Here is a 19,452-nt window from a genome sequence, read left to right as displayed (position 1 = left end):
CCAGGAGGTGTAGTTCGACGTGTTGCTGCCCGACTTTTGAAAGCAGCGATGGCAACCGTAGCAAAACACAAAACAAAGAAAAAACACACAAGTGATGGAAAGAAAAACGCGTGTTAATGATTGTCACGACATTGCCGCCGCCGACCCGTTGCCGGCGTCCCCGCGGCCCCCAGCTGCACGTGCACGGCGTGGCAAGGCATGCGGCCGGGCTGGTGCGAGAGCAGCGGCCGTAACTGTTTATTAATTGACGACTCGAAAGTTGTCGGCGGCGTAAAGTTGCGTCCAGACTCCAGACTTGGCTCGGGGACGCGTCCCTCCCTGGCCGCAAGCAGGCTGCACGACGACACGACGGTGGCGGTCTGGAATTCGAGGTCGAGGAGGATGAGGGTGGCGGTGGTGGGGGCAGTGCATTTGAGCTGCAATAAGGACCCCTGGAAGACAAGGGCCGGCCCCTAAGAGGTCTGGCCGGGTCGACTGGTAATGAACGAGCAGATGCGACCCAGCCCGGCGCAGCCCGGCCCGGCCCGGCTCTGTGGGCCGCCACGGGGGCACCGCGGTGGCACGGGACAGGGGGGAGGGAGAGGGCCGACTGAAGTGAGGAGAAAAGACCCGCCGTGCAATCCTGTTAGGCGGCGCCGTGCACGCCGTGCAGCAGGCCCCCCTTTGAGCTGCGCGGCGCTGCGTCAGACGGGCGTATCAGGCGGAGGCCCCCCGCGCGGCCGACCCCCCACGGCCTGCAGCCTGCAGCGAGACACGGCGCCGCAGTACAGCCAGTCACCGGGCGCCGTCAGTCGGTCGGTTTGTCAGGACGCGCAGTTCGATAGCTCGATATCGGCGAGGCTTCACGGCTTCGCGGCTACGCCAAGGCGGTGGGGTCGTGGCGCCCAGACCGGCCGGGCCATGACGCCTCGGCCTGCCTCGGCCTGCCTCGGCCTGCCTGGAAGGTGCCGCGGTCGGAATGGAATTCGCCGCGGGAGTCCGTCTCTGGTTTCAGCGCGCGCGGGGCGGGGCGGGGCGGGGCGGGCGGGGCGGGGCGGCGCGGGGCGGGGCGGCGCGGGGCGGGGCGGCGCGGGGCGGGTGCGGCTCTCAGGTGGGCCCCCAGAGTGGACCGGCCGGCCTGGGGCAGGGGCAGCCTCGGGCTGGAATGAGCGTGGAAGTTTGTGAGTTCGGTCTGGAGCGGATTAGTTGCTCGTGGAGACAGAGGTGGGCGGCGAGGGGTGGGCTGCCAGGCCGCCAGCCCGTCGCAAATGACCATTGAAGCGCTATGTTCGCTGGCGCGCTCCGTCCCGTCCCGCCCCGCCCCGCCCCGCCCCGCCGGCCGACCGCAGTGGACCCACCACCTGGTCTGCGGTCAAGCGGGAGCGGGGCGGGGCACAGGGCAGAGGGCGTCTCCCTGATTAAGTCGCTTACTAGCGGTCCAAGTTGAGGACGCCTGGGGACACACGCTGCGAAACCTGAAACCAATCTCAATCAACATTTCCTTCTGCCTGCAGGGCGGCGTGCTGCTCCACTGCTGCTGCTTCTCTCTCTTCTCTTCTCTTCTCTTCTCTTCTCTTCTCTTCTCTTCTCTTCTCTTCTCTTCTCTTCTCTTCTCTTCTCTTCTCTTCTCTTCTCTTCTCTTCTCTTCTCTTCTCTCTCTCTCTCTCTCTCTCTCTCTCTCTCTCTCTCTCTCTCTCTCTCTCTCTCTCTCTCTCTCTCGCTCTCTCTCTCAAGAAAATGCGGCAAGTGAATCTGGCTCGGCCATTAGCGGCTCAGCCACTGCACAGACTGATTCCAAGAGTCGTTTTCCACGCTGCCTTCTCTCTTGCGCCGATAAGGTACGCGCCACGAGTGCGAGAGAGACAAAGCGACGCCGCTCCGCCACTGCCACGCTGTTAATTGCGCGGACGGGCGCATCATCACTCGCTGCCGCCCCAGCGGGCCCGTTCCGTCGCACTGCCTCTCTCGCACTCGTCGGGCGTCCCGTGAGGGCGCGAGAGAGACAGGGTGACGAAACGCGTGGAGTCGCCGACACGGCACGATAACGCGACGCGCGGACTCGGAATGATTCCCTCCGCTCCGAACCACTTGGCGACAAAGTCACTCCACGTGAAAAAAAAAAAAAGACTCGGTGTCACGGAAGTGCTGCGGCCTTCCTGGCTCGCCGCGCTGCCCAGGGAGGTAAAACTGTTTAAAACGCACAAAAAACGGGAAAACCAAAGTTGGCGACTCGCGAGCCGTTTGGACGGGCTAGGCGGCGCGAGGCGGCGCTAGGCCCACCTGGACGGTGAGCCTCTGGCGGGCCTTGGGCGAGGCGGCCACACAACTTCCTTGTCCCCCGGCAACTTTTTCCAAGCGCCGCGGCGCAGTGTAAGTGGATTGGACTACTCCGCGCGGCGCCGCGGCGAAAGAGGGAAGCGCTAACTCCCTTAAAGTGGCGCGGTGACAGCTCCCTCACCGCGGCGACACACGGCACCGTAAACCGCTCGCGGCGGCAGGGCACGGCGAGCGGGGACGGCGTCGTGGCCGCCGCAGGCGCGGATCCAGTCAGGGAAAAGACAGACGATTGATCCCCCCTCCCCTTGGCCTCTGGCCACCAGGAATGCAGTCAAAAACTCACACTTTGCCCCTACGATGGGCCAGGTAACCGGCAGAGGTGGCTGAAATTCTAGCCGCGTTTTGATCTTCAGAGTCACTACACAGCACTCGAACCGAGCGCGTGACCCCACAAATGGATTCCTCGATCAGAGAGCAATCGATTGGTGGGGTCACACGTTAGGTTCGAGTCTTATTCAGCGACTCTGCAGCTCAAAACGCGTCCGGGATTTTGACCGCCTCCACCGGTCTTCTGGCCCACTGTGCCCAGTAAGTGGGCAAAAAGTGCAACTGCCCCCTCCTTCGGGCGGCTCAGGTCCGCCAGTGTGGGCCGCTCGGCCGCGTGCTCGCTCCATCAGGGCGACGGGCGACATGTTGTGGGCGGACATCCCTCGCCGCGCACTGTCGCCCCAGCTGTTCGGCATGTAGTATTTGGACGCCCTCATCCATCAAAGCCCCCCCCCCCCCCCGCCGCGCCCCGCCGCACCCACCCTGCGCCGCCCCGCCCCGCCCCGCCCCGATGTGAGCTCGCTGACGCCGGCACTTTCACTTTTGCGGGGTTACGCCTGGTACAGCCAGCCAGGCGGCCAGCCAGGCCGCTGCCTTGCCATTCGCAGGCCGAGGCCGAACCCCGCCGACGGAACGGGCCGGACCGCCATCGTCGCAAAAGAAGAAGGAAAGGACTCGCGGAGGTTGGGGTTCAAATACCCGCGTCGGCACAAATCCCTTCCCAACGACTTTTGCATTGTGTCTTGTGCTTCATTGATGATGATGTCACGGTGTTTAGGTTCATGCAGATTGTCAGCGGTAAGGAGGTGTTCGATTCCTTTGCCTCGGATTGTAGGGCTGCCTTCCCACAGCGCGCGCGCGCGCGCACGTGTGTGTGTGTGTGTTGTGTGTGTGTGTGTGTGTGTGTGTGTGTGTGTGTGTGTGTGTACCCGCTGCGCCGCGCGGCACGCCCTGCCACGCCCCGCCACGCCACGGTCCTGACAATATGCACACAATGTCGCGGACACGCTGCCAGCACCGCGAATAGCGTCGCACCGCCACGCCGCGCCACCGCCATAAACGTTATATGCAGTGAAACCAGTAGGTGACAGAACAGCTGGCATAAAAGCCACTCTGGCGGCGGGCCGGCCGGCCGCGTGCAGCCCAGCGCAGCCCAGCGCTGCGAGCCCGGCGAGGCGGAGGGCCGTGGCGCGGACGGCGCACAGTGGGCCAGAAGACCGGCGAGGCGCCCAAAAATCTAGACGCGTTTTGAGCTCCAGAGTCGCTAAATGAGACTCAAAACGGACGAGTGACCCCACCAATGGATTTCTCGTTCGGAGAGCAGTGCATTGATGGGGTCACACGTTCGGTTCGAGTCTCATTTAGCGACTCTGGAGCTCAAAACGCGTCTAGAGTTTTGGCCGCCTCACCGGCCTTCTGGCCCACTGTGGGGGCGGACGCTTGGTGCCGATTGCCGGATCGGTGCAGCGACAATGCGCGAGACGGTGGCGCGTTCCTCGAAGCGGCACACTTGGCCATATAAAAAGCAGGAAGGCTATTTCTTTTCCAGTGTCGGTGGTGGAAGACTAGAAGAAACTCCGAAGCCGACGGTGCGCAACGTGAGCGGCGTGGGCCCCGTAGGATCTGGCAGCTGCCGGATGCCCGGCCGTCGGGGAGAACTCCCTCAAGGTTCCGTCAAGGAGGTGCCCCCAAGGAGGTGCCCTCAAGCAAGGTGCCCTCAAGCAGGGTTCCTTCTGGGTTCCCTCAAGGTTCCCTCAAGGTTCCCTCAAGGTTCCCTCCGGGTCACGTCACCCCGCGCAGGGCGTCCTCGGGGTGCGGGGGATAAAAGCTGCGGGAGAAGGGAAAGTGTTTTGGGGCGGCTGGCACCGCTTGGGGCGGGAGTCCGGTCGGCCGAGGTAGAGGGGAAATAGTTGAGCTGGAAGGGGCGGCACGTGTGTGTGTGTGTGTGTGTGTGTGCGCGCGCGGGCGGGCGAGGCCTCATTAGCCAACCAGCAAGCCGGCCGTTGTGGCAGTGTAGTGGTGGGCCGAGGCCGGCCGGCCAGCCTGACCGCGGATTGCTGGCTTTTCGGTCTGCGTGTTGTCATTTGCAAACGGCCGCACACGAACGGACACAGCATGCCGTCGTGGCGTGGCGTGGCCGGGACCCCGCCCCACCCCGCCCCGCCCCGCCCCGCCACGGCGAGTCGGGTGATGAGCGACCGCAAGGCCGTCAGACCTTCCCTCCCAATGATATCCCAAACTGTCAAGAACTACGCGAGGCTGGACGAGGCTGGACGAGGCTGGGCGCGGGGCCGGCCGCGCGGTCGCGCCCTTGGCCGCCGGGCCCCTTTGGCCCCTCGGCTGCGTCGGCCCGGCGACGCGGTGGCGCGGCGAGGCGGCGCGCGTGCAACAGGCGGAAAAATGAAATGAAAATAAAAGCCGCACGGCCCGCACGCTGGCCGCGCTGGCCGCCCGAAGGCCTCGCCTCGCCTCGGCACGGCTCACCTTTCTGGAGGCCGCACCCTTACCCTTCCGTCCCTGCACCGCACCCACGTCGCCTCGGATGGCGACGTTCTCTCTCTCTCTCTCTCTCTCTCTCTCTCTCTCTCTCTCTCTCTCTCTCTCTCTCTCTCTCTCTCTCAAATAATAACAAACCGAATGTGTGGATCCCGAAGGCATTGTGCGTGCCCTTCACCCCGCGGCCCTTGTGCTCTGGAGGGGCCGGGCGAGGGGCCGGAGGAGAGGCCCTATGTGCGGCAGCAGCAGACTGATTCCGAAAGTCGTTGTCGTCGCTTTGTCTCTCTCGCACTCGTGGGGCGTCCCGTATGGGTGCGAGAGGGACAGAGTCTACTGGGCCAGCGGGGCCGGCAAGGTGAAGGCCAAGGGCCAGGTCGAGAGCCACGGCGCCGGGGCCGCGGCAGGACAGCGGCAGGTGTAACGCGTAGAGGTGTAACCATCAGTCCTGACACTCACTCGCCCCGGCCACGCCGGGCCTTTCTACTGGCCGAAGTCAGCGCGTGACATTGGCGCCGTCGGCCGCCACGTCGCGAGTGTCAATGGTGTGTGTCTTCTCGGTACGCGGATGGGCGGGCGACGTGTTGCTGGCCCTGCTGGCCCCGCTGGCTCTACCCGCGCGTACGGGTCTTCGCCCGGGGTGCGTGAGTCCGACCCCTTTCCCATCCGAGCAACAATGTTGTTGTCAAACAGTTTACCCTCCTCACCGCGCTGGCAGCTTTGCTTTCGCGTCCAGCCGGACTGGCCGGTTGTTACCCGGCCCGGGCCGAACACTGGAACACTCCCGATATTTTACGCGTCGCACGCAGCACAGTGGGTCAGAGGAGCGGCGGAGGCAGCCAAAACTCTAGACGCGTTGAGCTCGAAAGTCGCTAAACATGACTCGTACCGAGCGTGTGACTCCACCAATGGATTGCTCGTTCAGAGAGCAATCCATTGGTGCGGTCACACGTTCTGTTCAAGTCCCATTTAGCGACTCTAGAGCTCAAAACGCGTCGAGAATTTTCTGGCCGCCTCCACTGGTCTTCTGGCCCACTGTGCGCAGCCCCAGAGTTGTCCGGAGGGGCCGTGGTCCGAGCTTCGTGACCAGTCCGTCTCCGGTGGAGGGGCTTGGCCAGCATGCCCTGATACACTGGGTCAGAGGTGGGTCACACGCACAGGGGCAAACGGCAGCCAAAAAGTGCGCCAAAAAGTGACGTCCCACTGGTGCAGCGGCAGCAACTTGGCCACGGCTTTTCTTGCGAGCTGCCGACGACTTGGTTTTACCTTGACGGAGCCCAAAGTCCGGGACAACAGTGATATAGCGCGGAGCCTTGTGTTATATTGGAGTCCCCCGGGCCCTATGGGTGAGTCTCGTAAGCCCTGTTTAGCTCCTTCCCCCCTCCCCTCCGCCCCTCTCCCCTGGGGGACCAGCCCAGCCCAGCCCACGCCCGCGATCCATCCGTCGGCCTCCTTTGTCTTGTAATCCCGCTGCCATCCCGCTTGTTGCTTTACGCAAACCTCGTTCTGACATATTTGCCTCTTGATGTGCTCCCCGAGGATCCACTTTAAGCGCGAAGGCGGAGGAAAAAAAGGGCCGTCTGAACACTGCGGCGCAGAAACTGAAAAGAAATACTTGAAGAACGGACTAGGGGAACGAAACCCAGCGACGCCGAATCTTTTCGGCCTTATTTTCATTTTAATGGGTATTTCTCGCTCAAGTCAGCCCCGCAGCTGCCGGTGGTTTCTGTGCCTGTTCTCTTTTTTCCTTCCGGAAACGTTTCCATCGAGCTTGGCTGTGCTTTCCGTGCCGCATTGCCTCTTCCGGCCAAACGGATTGCCCACGTCACGTGGACACATCGATCGCCCCAACGAAAGGGCGAGTCAGTGCGTCGCCTTGTCAAGCCCAGCAGGCTGGTTCCGAGAGTCGTTTCCGTCGCTCTGTCCCTCCCGCACGCATGGGGCGTCCCGTGTAGGTGCGAGAGAGACAGAGCGACGGAAACGACTCTCGGAATCAGTCGGCAGAGTCGCTCGGTCAGGCCGCCAGCACCGCCAGCACCGCCACTGACGCGGTGAAAGACACCGGCACTCGGGCCGCACTCGGCCCGCGGCCCGGCACCACAGTCGAGTGACTTCCCCTCCCCGGGCCGGCAGGCTCAGGGCTGTCGTCGCGCGTCTCTCTCGCTCTCGCGAGGCCTCGCCGCCGGTTCGGAGGGGCGAGAGAGAAGGGTGCGCGAAGGGCGAAGGCCGGCGAAGGGGGACGCCCCCCGCTCGGAGAAAAGGCCGCCAAAGTGTCGGCGAGTCCTGCGTGCCCTGCAGGCCGACTCCGAGAGTCGTTTTCGTCGCTCTGTCTCTCTCGCACTGACACGGGACGCCCCACGAGTGCGAGAGAGACAGAGCGACGAAAACGACTCTCGGAATCAGTCTGCTGCCGGCCCCTAGAGCCGAGCTAATCGTACCGGCGAGAGCAGTGCGGGGGCGAGGCGGGGCGAGGCGGGGCGAGGCGGGGCGGGGGCCAAGAAGTGGACATTGACGAAACGAGCCGCCATCTATTGTGGCTCGACTCCGCAGAGCAGAGGCTTGTGGTCCTGACTCCCCGACCTCGTCCTCGTGCGGCGGGGCGGGGCGGGGCGCGGCGGGGGCTGAGGGAGTCGGTGCCATCCTGTCACGGCGCGCCGGTTCCGCGCGGAGGCAATAGAGTGCCTGTCTTTCGCTTGACACCCGGCGAGGGCCGCCAGGGGGAGGAACGGCTGGATCCGGCACGCCAGCGCGGCGGGGTTGTGCCGTGCCGCGCCGTGCCACGCCCTGCCGTGCCACGCCGCGCCCCACCGTGCCAATCGCTCAACGATCGCCCTAATTTGGGCGTCCTGTCTCGCCCTCGCATTATTCACGACGCGTCCGGCGACCAGACTCGCGCCGTCTCTCTCGCACCCCGGCGGCACGCACGTCGAGAGCGAGAGGGACAGAGCGACGAGAGGGCGCGGCGCGATGATGAGTGTGCAAAGCAAAACCACACGGGAAATGAGAAATTATTGATCGGAATTGAAGACGACGCGCCCTCCCCCACCCTCCCTTGTGTGTGTGCGTGTGTGTGCATGCGTGTGCGCGTGTGCGTGTGGCACACGCGCTCCTGATTGGCTGTCGGGCCGCATCATGTTCGGCGATGCGCCGCGCAGACAAGCCCCTTGGCGAGACGTCAAGGCGACGTCGGCATGGATGGGATGGCGGCAAGGCAGCGCGCGGTGCGGGGCGGGGCGGGGCGGGGCGGGTCGGAGCGCTTCTCCTCTCTGCTTTTCAATCAGAAGCGGAGCGAATCTCACCTGGCCTGCAGTGTGCAGGCTGCGCCGGTCGAAGAGGACCGAAAAGACCTTCCGATATTCAGGCATTGAGGCAACCCGATCTCTCTGAGTGCGCGCGCTGTTCGTCGTCCCGGTGTCGGCGTGTAAGTGTACCCCCCCGACCCCGAGTACCCCCGGGTGCACAACGCCTAGGGCCATAGTACCCTGGGGTACATGACGACTAGGTTCAATGTACCCAGGGATACAATGCGCCTAGGTGCCAGGCGAATTGTACCCCGGGTACAATGCGGCTAGGCGAAATGTACCCCGGGGTACATTTTGCCTAGGCTTATTGTATCCCCCGCCGGCCGCAGGAGGATGCACGTCGCCTAAGCGCAATGCACCCCTCCCGGATACAAAGAGCCTAGGCGAGGATCCCCTCGGCCGGCCGGAGGGGGATACAATAAGCCTAGGCGCAATGCATTCCACCCCGGATACAAAGAACCTAGGCGAGGAGTATCCCCTCGGCCGGCCGGAGGGGGATACAAAAAGCCTAGGCGCAATGCATTCCCCCCGGATACAAAAATCAAAAAAAAAGAAGAAAAAAGGGGGGCCCTTCCCCCACCTCCGCACACAGGTCGGAGGGCCGCCTGCAACTTCGGTGGATCGGGGGAACCGGTGCTTTACAGGCGGCGACCCCAGGGGTTCTCGTCTGTTTTGGGCCGGGCTTGAAGGGGGGTTTGACAGTCTCTCTCGCCTTGAGAGCCTTTGCTTTTCGCGGGGTGGTCTGTACCAAATGTACACCCGCTGTCCGGCGCTCTCTCCCAAAACATACAGTTTGTTTAAGGGCCAGCTTCACAGGACTTATCATCTCCTCCCGACGAATCAGGAGGACCCACCCGCGCCCAAATTACGGGGGCTGGTTTGACGGATCAAATACTCCGTCGCTCCAGTGCCGAGGCCAACCCGCCGAAGCGCAGTTGTTTTTTAGACACCCCAGCGAAGTGGCCAGGTGAATGTGATTTGCCCCATACGCTATCAAGCTTGTACGTCTGGCGTCGTGTTGGACAACGGGTTTGAGTTGCAGTGGAAGGAAGCCAGTCGAAAAATGTAATGAAATGATGGGAGTCGATCCCAGGCCCTTACTGCCGGGACCGCACGACTTTTGCCGCTCGCCCACCACGGCCCATGACGAATGGACCGGCGTGAGGCGGGCTCTTGACGCGACAGGAATGGACCGCCCCGGTAAAAATTTTCACAAGAAGTTTGGGGAGTCGAACCGCCGACCTCAGCACGGAGAAGCGACGCCTTACTCCCTAGACCATCACGGCACATGCATTTTGTTGGCTGAAGTCAGGGTTTTTCAACCACACGGGGCGAGGCAGTAAAATTAAATATTAATGTTTGTTAGGAATCGAACCCCGACGTGGGGGAAATGTTCTACACGGCTCCGCTCTGGGGGCCCTCAAAACCGTTCCACAAAAGAAAAAAAATTTAAAAAAAAAAATTGAGATGCCGGTTTTTGAACACCGCACTGTGCAAAGGGAAGAATTCGTCCATTTGCACAGTGCGGTGTTCAAATACCGGCATCTCAATTTTTTTTTTCTTTTCCCTTTTTTTTGTGGAACGGTTCGAGGCCACCAGAGCGGAGCCGTTTTAGAACAGTCCCACACGTCGGGGGTTCGATTCCTAACAAACTTTAAATTTTTAATTTTACTGCCTCGCCCAGTGTGGTTGAAAACCGTGACTTCAGCCAACAAACTGCATGTGCCGTGATGGTCTGGGGGAGTAGAGGCGTCGCTTCTCCGTGCTGAGGTCGGGGGTTTCGACTCCCAAACTTCTTGTGAAATTTTGCCCGGGTCGGTCCATTCCTGTCGCGTCAAGAGCCCGCCTCACGCCGGTCCATTCGTCATGGGCCGTGGTGGCGAGCGGCAAAAGTCGTGCGGTCCCGGCGTAAGGTCCTGGGATCGACTCCCCTCATTTCATTACATTTTTCGACTGGCTTCCCTTTCCCCTGCAACTCAAACCCCTTGTCCAACACGACGCCAGACGTACAAGCTTGATAGCGTAGTGGTCAGAGTCACATTACCTGGCCACTTCGTGGGGTGTCTAAAAAACAACTGCGCTTCGGCGGGTTGGCCTCGGCACTGGAGCGACGGAGTATTTGATCCGTCAATCCAGCCAACCCCTAATTGGTCGCGGGTGGGTCCTCCTGATTCGTCGGGAGGAGATGAAAAGTCCTGTGAAGCTGGCCCTTAAACAAGCTGTAGTTTGGTAGAGAGCGCCGGACAGCGGGTGTACATTTGGTACAGGGCCCCCCCGCGAAAAGCAAAGGCTCTCAAGGCAGAGGAGACGGGCAAAACCCCCCCTTCAAGCCCGGCCCCCATACAGACGAGAACCCCCGGGGTCGCCGCCTGTAAAGCACCGGTTCCCCCGATCCCCCGAAGTTGCAGGCGGCCCCCCGACCTGTGTGCGGAGGGGGAGAAGGGCCCCCCCCTTTTTTTTTTTTTTTCGATTTTGTATCCGGGTTTGGGAAAGCATTGCGCCTAGGCTTTTTTTATCCCCCCGGCCCGGCCCAGGGGATACTCCTCGCCCAGGTTCTTTTTATCCGGGGGGGAATGCATTGCGCCTAGGCTTTTTGATCCCCCCCCGGCCCGGGCCCAGGGGATCCTCGCCTAGGCTCTTTGTATCCGGGGGGGGGCATTGCGCTTAGGCGACGTGCATCCTCCCGCGGCCGGGGGGGGGATAAAAATAAGCCCAGGGGAAAATGTCCCCGGGGTACATTTCGCCTAGCCGCATTTACCCGGGGGGAAAATTCGCCTGGCACCTAGGCGCATTGTACCCCTGGGTACATTGAACCTAGTTTTCAAAACCCAGGGTACTATGGCCCTAGGCGTAGTGCACCCGGGGGTACTCTGCGCCGACGGGTACAGTTCGCCTCCTACACCGGTCTCCGACGAGGTCTCCGACGAGGTCTCCGACGTGGCTGCGCGCTGCTGCTCGCTGCTCCGGGCCGCGTCACCGCGACTCGACAACTTGCGCGGGAAACGCGAGGGGAAACCTCAGAACACGCGCCGCGTGCCAGAAACCACAGAGCATGCGCGTGCAACGCATGGATTTTGGGCGAATTGCGTTCGAAATTCATGGAACGAACCTCTTGTTTCCTTCTGGCCTGCACTGCAGGCTCGCTCTGTCTATCTCCTCACGCGGTGGGTCCCCGCAGAGCGGAGTGCGAGAGAGACAGCGCGAGGTCTGCTGCTCGGCTTCGCGCTGCTTCGCGCTGCTTCGCGGCCGGCCGCTCTCTCCAGTCGAGTGCGCGGCTGGTGCCTCCGGCCCTAGTAAAGCTCTACTGGTGCGGAGGCGCGGAGAAATGACTTCTCCCGCTAAAATTAACTCGCACGTCGTCCAGACCGTCGAGACGGAGGCGCGCGCGTCCGCCTGAGCTGTCAAAGCGCGGCGTGACGTCGCCACTCAAAGCCTGCTAACGAGGACGCCGAGGACGGCCAGGACGGCACGGCCAGGACGGCACGGCCAGGACGGCACGGCCAGGACGCTACGGCCGGCGGGCCGCACAAAAGGCATTCTAAGGCAGCGGCCCCCCCCGGGCCGGGGGGCCGGGGCCCCCCGGGCCCAAAAAAATAAAATCCCCCCAACCCCAACGTCGGCCCCCCAAATCCCCCGGTTTGGGGGCGCTTCCCCCTTTTCCCCCACAGGGGCGGGGGCCCGGGCCTGGTGTGGCCGGCCCGGGCCGGCCGGGGCGGCTCCTTGGGCTCCGGGGCCGGGGGGGGCCGGCCGGGGCCTTTGGGCCTGCGGGCCTCCGTGCGGGCCCGTGCCCCGGGGGGGCCGGCCCTGCCTCCTCCTCCTCCTCCTCTCTCTCTCCTCTCCTCCTCCTCCTCTCCTCCTCCTCCTCCTCCTCCTTCCTCGTCTCCTCTCCTCCTCCTCGGCCCTTTCCCCGGGGGCCCCGGGGTCCTTCCACTGGGTCCTTTCCCCCTCGTGGGTCCTTTCCTCCTGGGCCGGCCCGGGCCGGGCCCGGGGCCGCCGGGGGCCCGGCCGTGGGCCTGGCCGTGGGCCCGGCTGCCTGCAGGCTCATTCCGAGAGTCGTTTTCGTCGCTCTGTCTCCGTCGCACCCATCGGGGGTCCCGTGGCGGCGCGAGAGAGACAGAGCGACGAAAACGACGCTCGGAATCAGTCCGACTGGCTGGCGGGGACGCTCCGGCTTTCCAAATCCCGCCATGCTGCCGCGCTGCCGCGGTCTGCGGCCAACTAAAGGGGAGCCGGAGGCGAGGCGGAGGCTTACCATTCAGTGTTTGGTCTCCCACGCGCGCCGCCGGCCCGCCCCGTCATGAGCACGGGAGTCAGCAGATGCCCACGAATTCAGCGAAGCCCCCTGACTTTTAGGAACACGCCTTGTTTTGTTTTTCGCTCGGCGTGGGAGGCGGCGCCGGCGGTGCGGCACGTGGCTCACTGGCCCAAGTATCAGTGTAGCGTTTTCGAACGAACGACCCAAAGTTTCGGTGTTTCCGAACTTTGGAGCGCCCATATCCCTGCCGCTGACCAACCCGCACGGTAAACAAGGATCGGGGAGGGCCGCGCAGCCCCGACGGGGGCCCCGCCGAGGGCCCCGCCAGCCAATCGGCCGCTTGGACGGGCCTGAAAGGCGGAAAGAGACCGCCAGATTGAACAAGGATGGCTCCCCGAGATTTATCTGTTCTTGGGCTGTCTCATAAAACCCCGGCTATTGGGCGCGCCCCGCCCCGCCCCGCCCCGCCCCGCCGGTCCGGACTGCATGAAAGACTCGATCGGCCCTATTTTACCGGGCCTGTCTGGCCCAACACCAAATTTCCATAAGGTTGAATGGAAAGAAGCGACCGAATAACTTACGACATCTAAGCGAGCATGAGCGGAGAGGGGGTGGGGACTTCTACACGTAACTCCTCCATGCTGCCAACCTTGTACCGAGAAAACCAGTGCTGCCGTGCACCGAAGCCCCTGGGGTTGCCTACCTGCGCGGCGCCCGCCCAACCCAGCCAAGCCAGCCCGGCATTGTGCACTTCATTTAGAATCGCTTCCCAGTCCCAATAAAACCGTGCCGATAAGCTCGTAGTAAATTCCGGAGACGGGCGAGCGGTGCGCGTGCGATGCTACGGCGATCGCCTGCCGCCGAGGCCCGACTCGCCCGCCGAGGCCGAGTCCCGAAGGCGCGCCACGGGCGTAAACCGGCAGCCAGGCCCAGCCAGGCCGTTCCCTCCAGATTTTCCTGGACGGGCCTGGACCGGTCTCGGCTCTCGTAGGGACGATAAAACGACGCCTTTACACACCGCTCACCTACGGTCGCTACGGTCCTGGCCCCGACCCGCACAGTGGGCCAGAAGGCCGGTGGAGGCGGCCGAAACTCTAGACGCGTTTTGAGCTCCAGAGTCGCTAAACGGGACTCGAACGGAACGTGTGACCCCACCACTGGATTGCTCTCCGAACGAGGAATCCATTGGTGGGGTCACACGTTCGGTTCGAGTCCAACTTATCGACTCGGGATCTCAAAACGCGTCTAGAGTTTCGGCCGCCTCCACCGGTCTTCTGGCCCACCGTGACCCGCCTCGCCTCGCTCAATCCCACTGGCAATACAAGGCCTTTTTGTCTGCCCTTTGGCGCACTGCCCCCCCCCCTCTTCCCCCTCCCCTCCACCGCGCGCGATGATTCGCAAAATATGCAGATCCTGTTCCTTTCTCTTTTATAACTCACTACTTCCCGCGCGCTTGCCCCCATTTTCTTTTCCTCCCGTTTTCCGTTCACCGCGGCTTCCTGCACGGGCCGGGTGTGAGGCCGGGCGAGGAAAGGGGGACAGGAAACGAACAAAACAACAACAACAACAACAACAACAACAACAACAACGAGAGCAGAGGCGCTAGGACGAGGACGGACCGCGGCCCGGAAAATTACCTGCTGCAACAGCCGAACTGCACGTCGGGGCGTCGTGGGGTGTCGTTGTGTCGGCAGAAACCATTTTTCTCCCGGCCGCTGACAGTGGCTATTCCCGGGCCACTTTTGCGAGACGCTTTGCGAGGCGCTTTGCGAGGGTCGAGTACACGGCGCCCTCCTTGCGGCTTGCGCGAGGCTTGCGGCCGCCACACTGCCACACACGGCGCGCCGGGGCGGGGCGGGGCGGGGCGGGGCCGCGGCGGGGACAGGCCTTGTCATTTCCGCCATAAAAACGAGTTTGGTCGCCGCCGAGCGCGGCCAGCGCGGCCAAGGCAGAGGGCCGCTTTGGGTTGACGCAAACGGCCTATTTGATGGGGAAATAAATCAGACAGGCGGAGGGGGCGTCGCGCACGTCGCGCACGTCGCGAGGGAGGCAGAGGGACCGTCCCGGACCGTCCAGGCGAGGCGAGGGTCGCACGGAGGGCCGCCCGAAAAGGGTGAATCGAAGAATCGAAGCCCCGCCGCCGAAGGGCCGCGGGGCCGCGGGGCCGGAGGGACGGGCTTACGGGGCCATTTTGCGATTCTAACTAACCGGAACAAACGGGCGGGCCGGGCCCAGCAGACTGCGTCCTTCGCGTCGCTCTGTCTCTCTCGCACTCATGGGGCGTCCCTGGCAGGTGCGAGGGAGACAGCGCGGCGAAGGCGACTCGGTCCGCAGCCATGCGCAGCCCAGCCAGCCGGACGCGGCTCGTCCGACTCGGTGTCACGCGGCGGAAAGCGGTGTGACGCAGCGCCACACGCGTCCACCTTCCACGTAACGCCGCCGCGACCTCGCCTACAGTGGACCCCTCGGTGGACCCCAGCCCCGCCGAGAGGAATTTACGGTGGGCCGCGATTTGGCCGAACGATAGAGTCGGCAGCACGGCTGCGAATGAAGCAGCCGGTGAAATACGGCGATGGCCGGCGGTGGGGTGCATCGGGCTGGGCACGCAGCATGCATCAAGTCCTAATGCGGCCTTATATGAGGCGTGGCGGGGCGTGGCGTGGCGTGGCGTGGCGTGGCGTGGCGGGGCGGGGCGGGGCGTCGTGGGGCGGGGCGGGGTAATTGATAGCTCGGCTCCAGCCACGGGTACACCGGGTACACATGGGCCCAGCCGGACACAGCCGTGTGCATCATAGCTGTGAGCTGCCATAGGTGAATCTTGGCCGGCCACCACACGCAGCATGCGCTGCATTGCGTGCCTGGAGCAAATCGCGCCATCGCTACCCCACCTGGTGCAGCCTAGTCCAGCCGTGGCCGCGGCAGGCACCGCCACAACTACCGCACGTCGCGCGAAGGCGGCACCGCTTCCTTTGCGGAAACTCCCAACAACATTTTGCAAGGAGGCAACGTGACCGGAAATTATGCGGTTTAAAGAGAAACCAGCTTTGGTTCGCTTGACCTAAAAACGTCCGCAGAGCCCGTTGGTGTTTACCTTTGATGAAGTCGACCGCCATCTCCAGGCCGTAGGTGTCCTTGTCGCAGTCGTCCAGGATGTGCGCGCCAAGCGCGATGCCGGGCAGGAAGCCGTCGTTGACGAAGTCCAGCGTGTAGAGCATGGCCTCGAGCGCCTGCACGCCGCCCTGCGGCATGATGGGCCCGCACACCACGCTGTCCTCGCGCTCGTGGACCATCATGAGCCCACCCAGCACCAGGTCGCCCTCCACCACGGCCTCCTTCTTCACGGGCCAGTTGATCTCGCGGGCCTGCGTGCGTCGCCGCGCCGCGCCCAGCCCGATGGAGGGCATCTTGAGGGCCGAGATCATGTCCGAGGCCGTGTCCGCGGCCATCGTGGGGCCTAGGCCCAGCGCCTGCAGCACGCTGGCCGCCGTGGTGGCGGACCAGGCGGTGTCCGAGGCCTGGAACGTCCACGTCGCCGTCGTGGCGGTCTCTTCCTCCGCCAGTGCGGCTGGGAGTCTGTTGTGTCCGCGGTCCTCGCCGGCGTCGTTCACGCCGCGGATCGGCACGTCGACGGCTTGGTCTGGCGGCGGGTCGCCGTGGTGGTGTCGGTGGCGGTGAGGAAGGTTCCAGAGGTCGGCGTCGTGGTGCGGGTGGTCGAACCGCGGCGCGTACACGCCGGCGCCATGCCGCAGGCCTTCGGGCGGCCCGGGCCGCGGCGTGGCCACGTGGATCCACTCCACGGCCGAGACCACGTTCGGGTGGCCCTCGGGGTGGGCCTCGGCGTAGCGGTGGCCGTGGTGGTGCGAGGAAGGCGCACGCCGAGCGTGGCCGAGGCCGGCCAGTAGCAGGAGCACCAGCAGGCACCACATGGCGCGGCGCGCCGAGGTCTCCGAGCACGCCATCATGCCGTCACGGCCATGGCCGCCAGCCCTGCTGGCCTCGGCGCATCCTTTGCGGCGGCGCGGCAAAACATGGACGGCGTGAGTGAATCAGTTTGCTTTGGTGGTTCGCAGACAAGGAAGCCGCGCCGGGCGATTGGGTGCTTTGTGGCGGCCTGTGGGGCAAGGCCTGTGGGGCAGGCCAAGCGGCCGTGCGGGCCACACAGCGGAGCCACAGCGGAGCCGAGCCCCACGGCACAACAGCGAGCCGTAGGTCGATGGGAAGCCAAAGCTTGGCGGGGTCGGGAACCCTCGGAACGGCCGAGGCGCTGTTGGGCCCACACGCCGTGCACGCCGTGTGGGGGAAGGGGGAGGTAAGGAAGGACGGGCTTCAGGAGGACGACGCGGAGCGCGGAGTCAATGGGCGGGGCGGGGGCGCCAGTCCCGCGGGGCGTGCGTGTGCCGTCTCCCAGTGATTCGGGACTGCGGCGTAGGGCTTCCCTGCGAGCAAGAGAGCGAACTCGGCCGTGGAACGCCTCCAGATCACAGACTCCAGACGCCACCGTGTCGTCCCTGCCCCGAGCCGCAGACAAAACCCTCCAGAAAACGCGGGCGCACTCATCCCGAACCACAGTGCTTCGTCGCGCTCGCTATGTCTCCCCTGCACCCAACGAGTGCGAGGGAGAGCGGCAGCGAGAGCGAAAGCACTGTTCGGAATGCCTGCTGCAATTACTCGCGTGGAGCGTACGCCGACCGTGACGACCGCGACGACGCTCAGATTCGGCTGTACACGATCCCGCCCCGCCCCACCCCGGCCCACCCCACCCACACCCCGCCCCACCCCGCCCCGCCCCACCCCACCCCACCCGCCCCGCCCCGCCCCACCCCGCCCCTCCCGCCCGCCACGGCGCATGACAAACAAACGGGGCGGACGTTGCTCCGCGTTTCACCACCATTAAAGGCTCGTGTGGGGCGTGGTGGGGCGGGGCGGGGCGGGGCGGGCGTTCCACAGACAACACACCGAGCTGGCTTCATTATTGGAGGCAGCAAGCTACAAGCACAAGCAGCGGCGGCGGCACTGCTATCTGACTGCAGCCCTTCCTTGGGCTCGTGCACGCCGCCGCTTTCCAGTGTGCGTGCGCTGCATTCTGCACGTACCGGAGTGGCGACCGCGTTACCGCCGCACGCTCACTCCCCACACCGCTTCGTCGCTCTGTCTCTCCCGCGCGGCAAGCCGCACGAGTGCGGGCGAGACGGCCTGCCCGGGCCTGCCACACACGGCAAGTGCGTATGGATACACGGGACGCACACGCGCGGGCGAGCGCCTGCCGGCCTGCCACAGGCAGGCGTTGGAACCGGGACGACACGGCGCGAGACGGATGCCGGGCACTCCCACACGGCAAGTGCGTATGGATACACGGGACGCACACGCGCGGGCGAGACGGCCTGCCCGGGCCTGCCACACACGGCAAGTGCGTATGGATACACGGGACGCACACGCGCGAGCCTGGCGGCTGCTTCCCAACAGTGGTTTCGTTGCTCCCGTCTCGAACTGCTGATCAGTAGTGATCCAGAAGACTGGTGGAGGCGGTCGAAATCCCGGACAGGTTTTCAGCTCCAGACACTAATTCGGACTCGAACCGAACGTGTGACCCCACCAATGGATTGCTCTCCGAACGAGGAATCCGTTGGTGGGGTCACACATTCGGTTCGAGTCCTGTTTAGCGACTCTGGAGCTCGATACGCGTCTAGGGTTTGGGCCGCCTCCGCCGGTGTTCTGGCCGACTGTGCGGCTGGAGTGCCGAGTGGCCACCGAGCCCGCCCCGCCGGGCTGGCAAAGGCATTGCGCCAGGCACAGGTGGCGCGGCACCTTGTAGCGCAATGCGGACCTCGTTGGGGCGATACGGGGCACAATTAACGACGGGCCCGTCTAGACGGCGAGCCGAGGGTTCCCTGAGCCGGGGGGTACATTTCGCCGCTTACACCGGCGGACAGGCTGGCGGACAGGCAGGTGGACAGACCGGCGGACAGGCTGGCGGACAGACTGGCGGACAGACAGGGAGACAGGACGCCGCCTCCACGAACGCACCAGCAGAGTGACAAGGCTGTCCACTTCGCGAGTCGTTTGAAAATCCAAAGCTGTTTCGCGACCGCGCAAGGGTGGACCCCGGTAGGCCCGGACCTACTTGGCCGCGGTCGGCCGTTTGTCAACCGACACCGCAATCGAAACAACAGACCCGGGCGATCGCCCCTTTCCCCGGTACGAGGAGAAAGGGCGCTAATTAAGTGGAGTAACACAGGGGCGGTCGCTGCGTAAATAAAGGCGGATCAGGGGAGCCTACCCGCCCCGCCCCGCCCCGACCGCGGGGTGCCGCGCACGTTGCCGATCCGGGTCACCGAGCGCGCCGCGCGGCCGCACAGTGGCGGGGCGGGGTGGGGCGGGGCGGGGCGGGGTGGGGCGGGGTGCGGCCATAGACTGGACGGCGGAGCGAAAACACTGGACCGGTCCTCCAGGGCCTTATTGAGGAACCCTCCGACCGGCCGCGGCCCGCGCTGCCCAACAAGGACAGCACGGAAGTCAAGAGAGCACGCTCCGCCGGGCCCCACCACAGTTCCTGTTCCCCGTTGCCCCGGGCCCCGGGCCGCCCCCAGGCCCCGGGCAGCCTCCGAGCGCCGCGAGCGGCCGCGAGGCACAAGGACGCCCGCCCCTCCCCCGGCCGCGGAAATAATGCATTGCAGTGCAGCGGAGTCCGACGGGGACGGGGATCGCGGAGCGTCGCATCGGCAAATGGGGTAATTATTTCGTCTAATGAGGACGCTGGGGCGGTCTAAGCCTCGGCGCGGCGCGACCGGCGGTACGCCGCCGAGACCGCCAAGGCCACCA

General features: G+C 64.5%; 1 protein-coding gene across 1 annotated transcript in view; it reads right to left on the bottom strand.

The window, feature by feature from the left end:
• Positions 1 to 16,102, bottom strand: part of LOC117649684 (metabotropic glutamate receptor 2-like) — a 61,386-nt gene extending 45,284 nt beyond the window's left edge. The window contains exon 1 of the mRNA XM_034392646.1: positions 15,725 to 16,102. Coding sequence (XP_034248537.1) covers positions 15,725 to 16,079 — 355 coding nt within the window. The 5' untranslated portion in view covers positions 16,080 to 16,102. The remainder of the gene's footprint in view (positions 1 to 15,724) is intronic.
• Positions 16,103 to 19,452: the final 3,350 nt, after the last annotated feature.

This window comes from Thrips palmi, unplaced genomic scaffold (assembly GCF_012932325.1).
Source record: "Thrips palmi isolate BJ-2018 unplaced genomic scaffold, TpBJ-2018v1 HiC_scaffold_4, whole genome shotgun sequence".
NCBI lineage: Eukaryota > Metazoa > Arthropoda > Insecta > Thysanoptera > Thripidae > Thrips > Thrips palmi.
The sequence above is the reverse complement of the archived record's forward strand: the minus strand, read 5'-3'. Positions and strand labels throughout refer to the sequence as shown.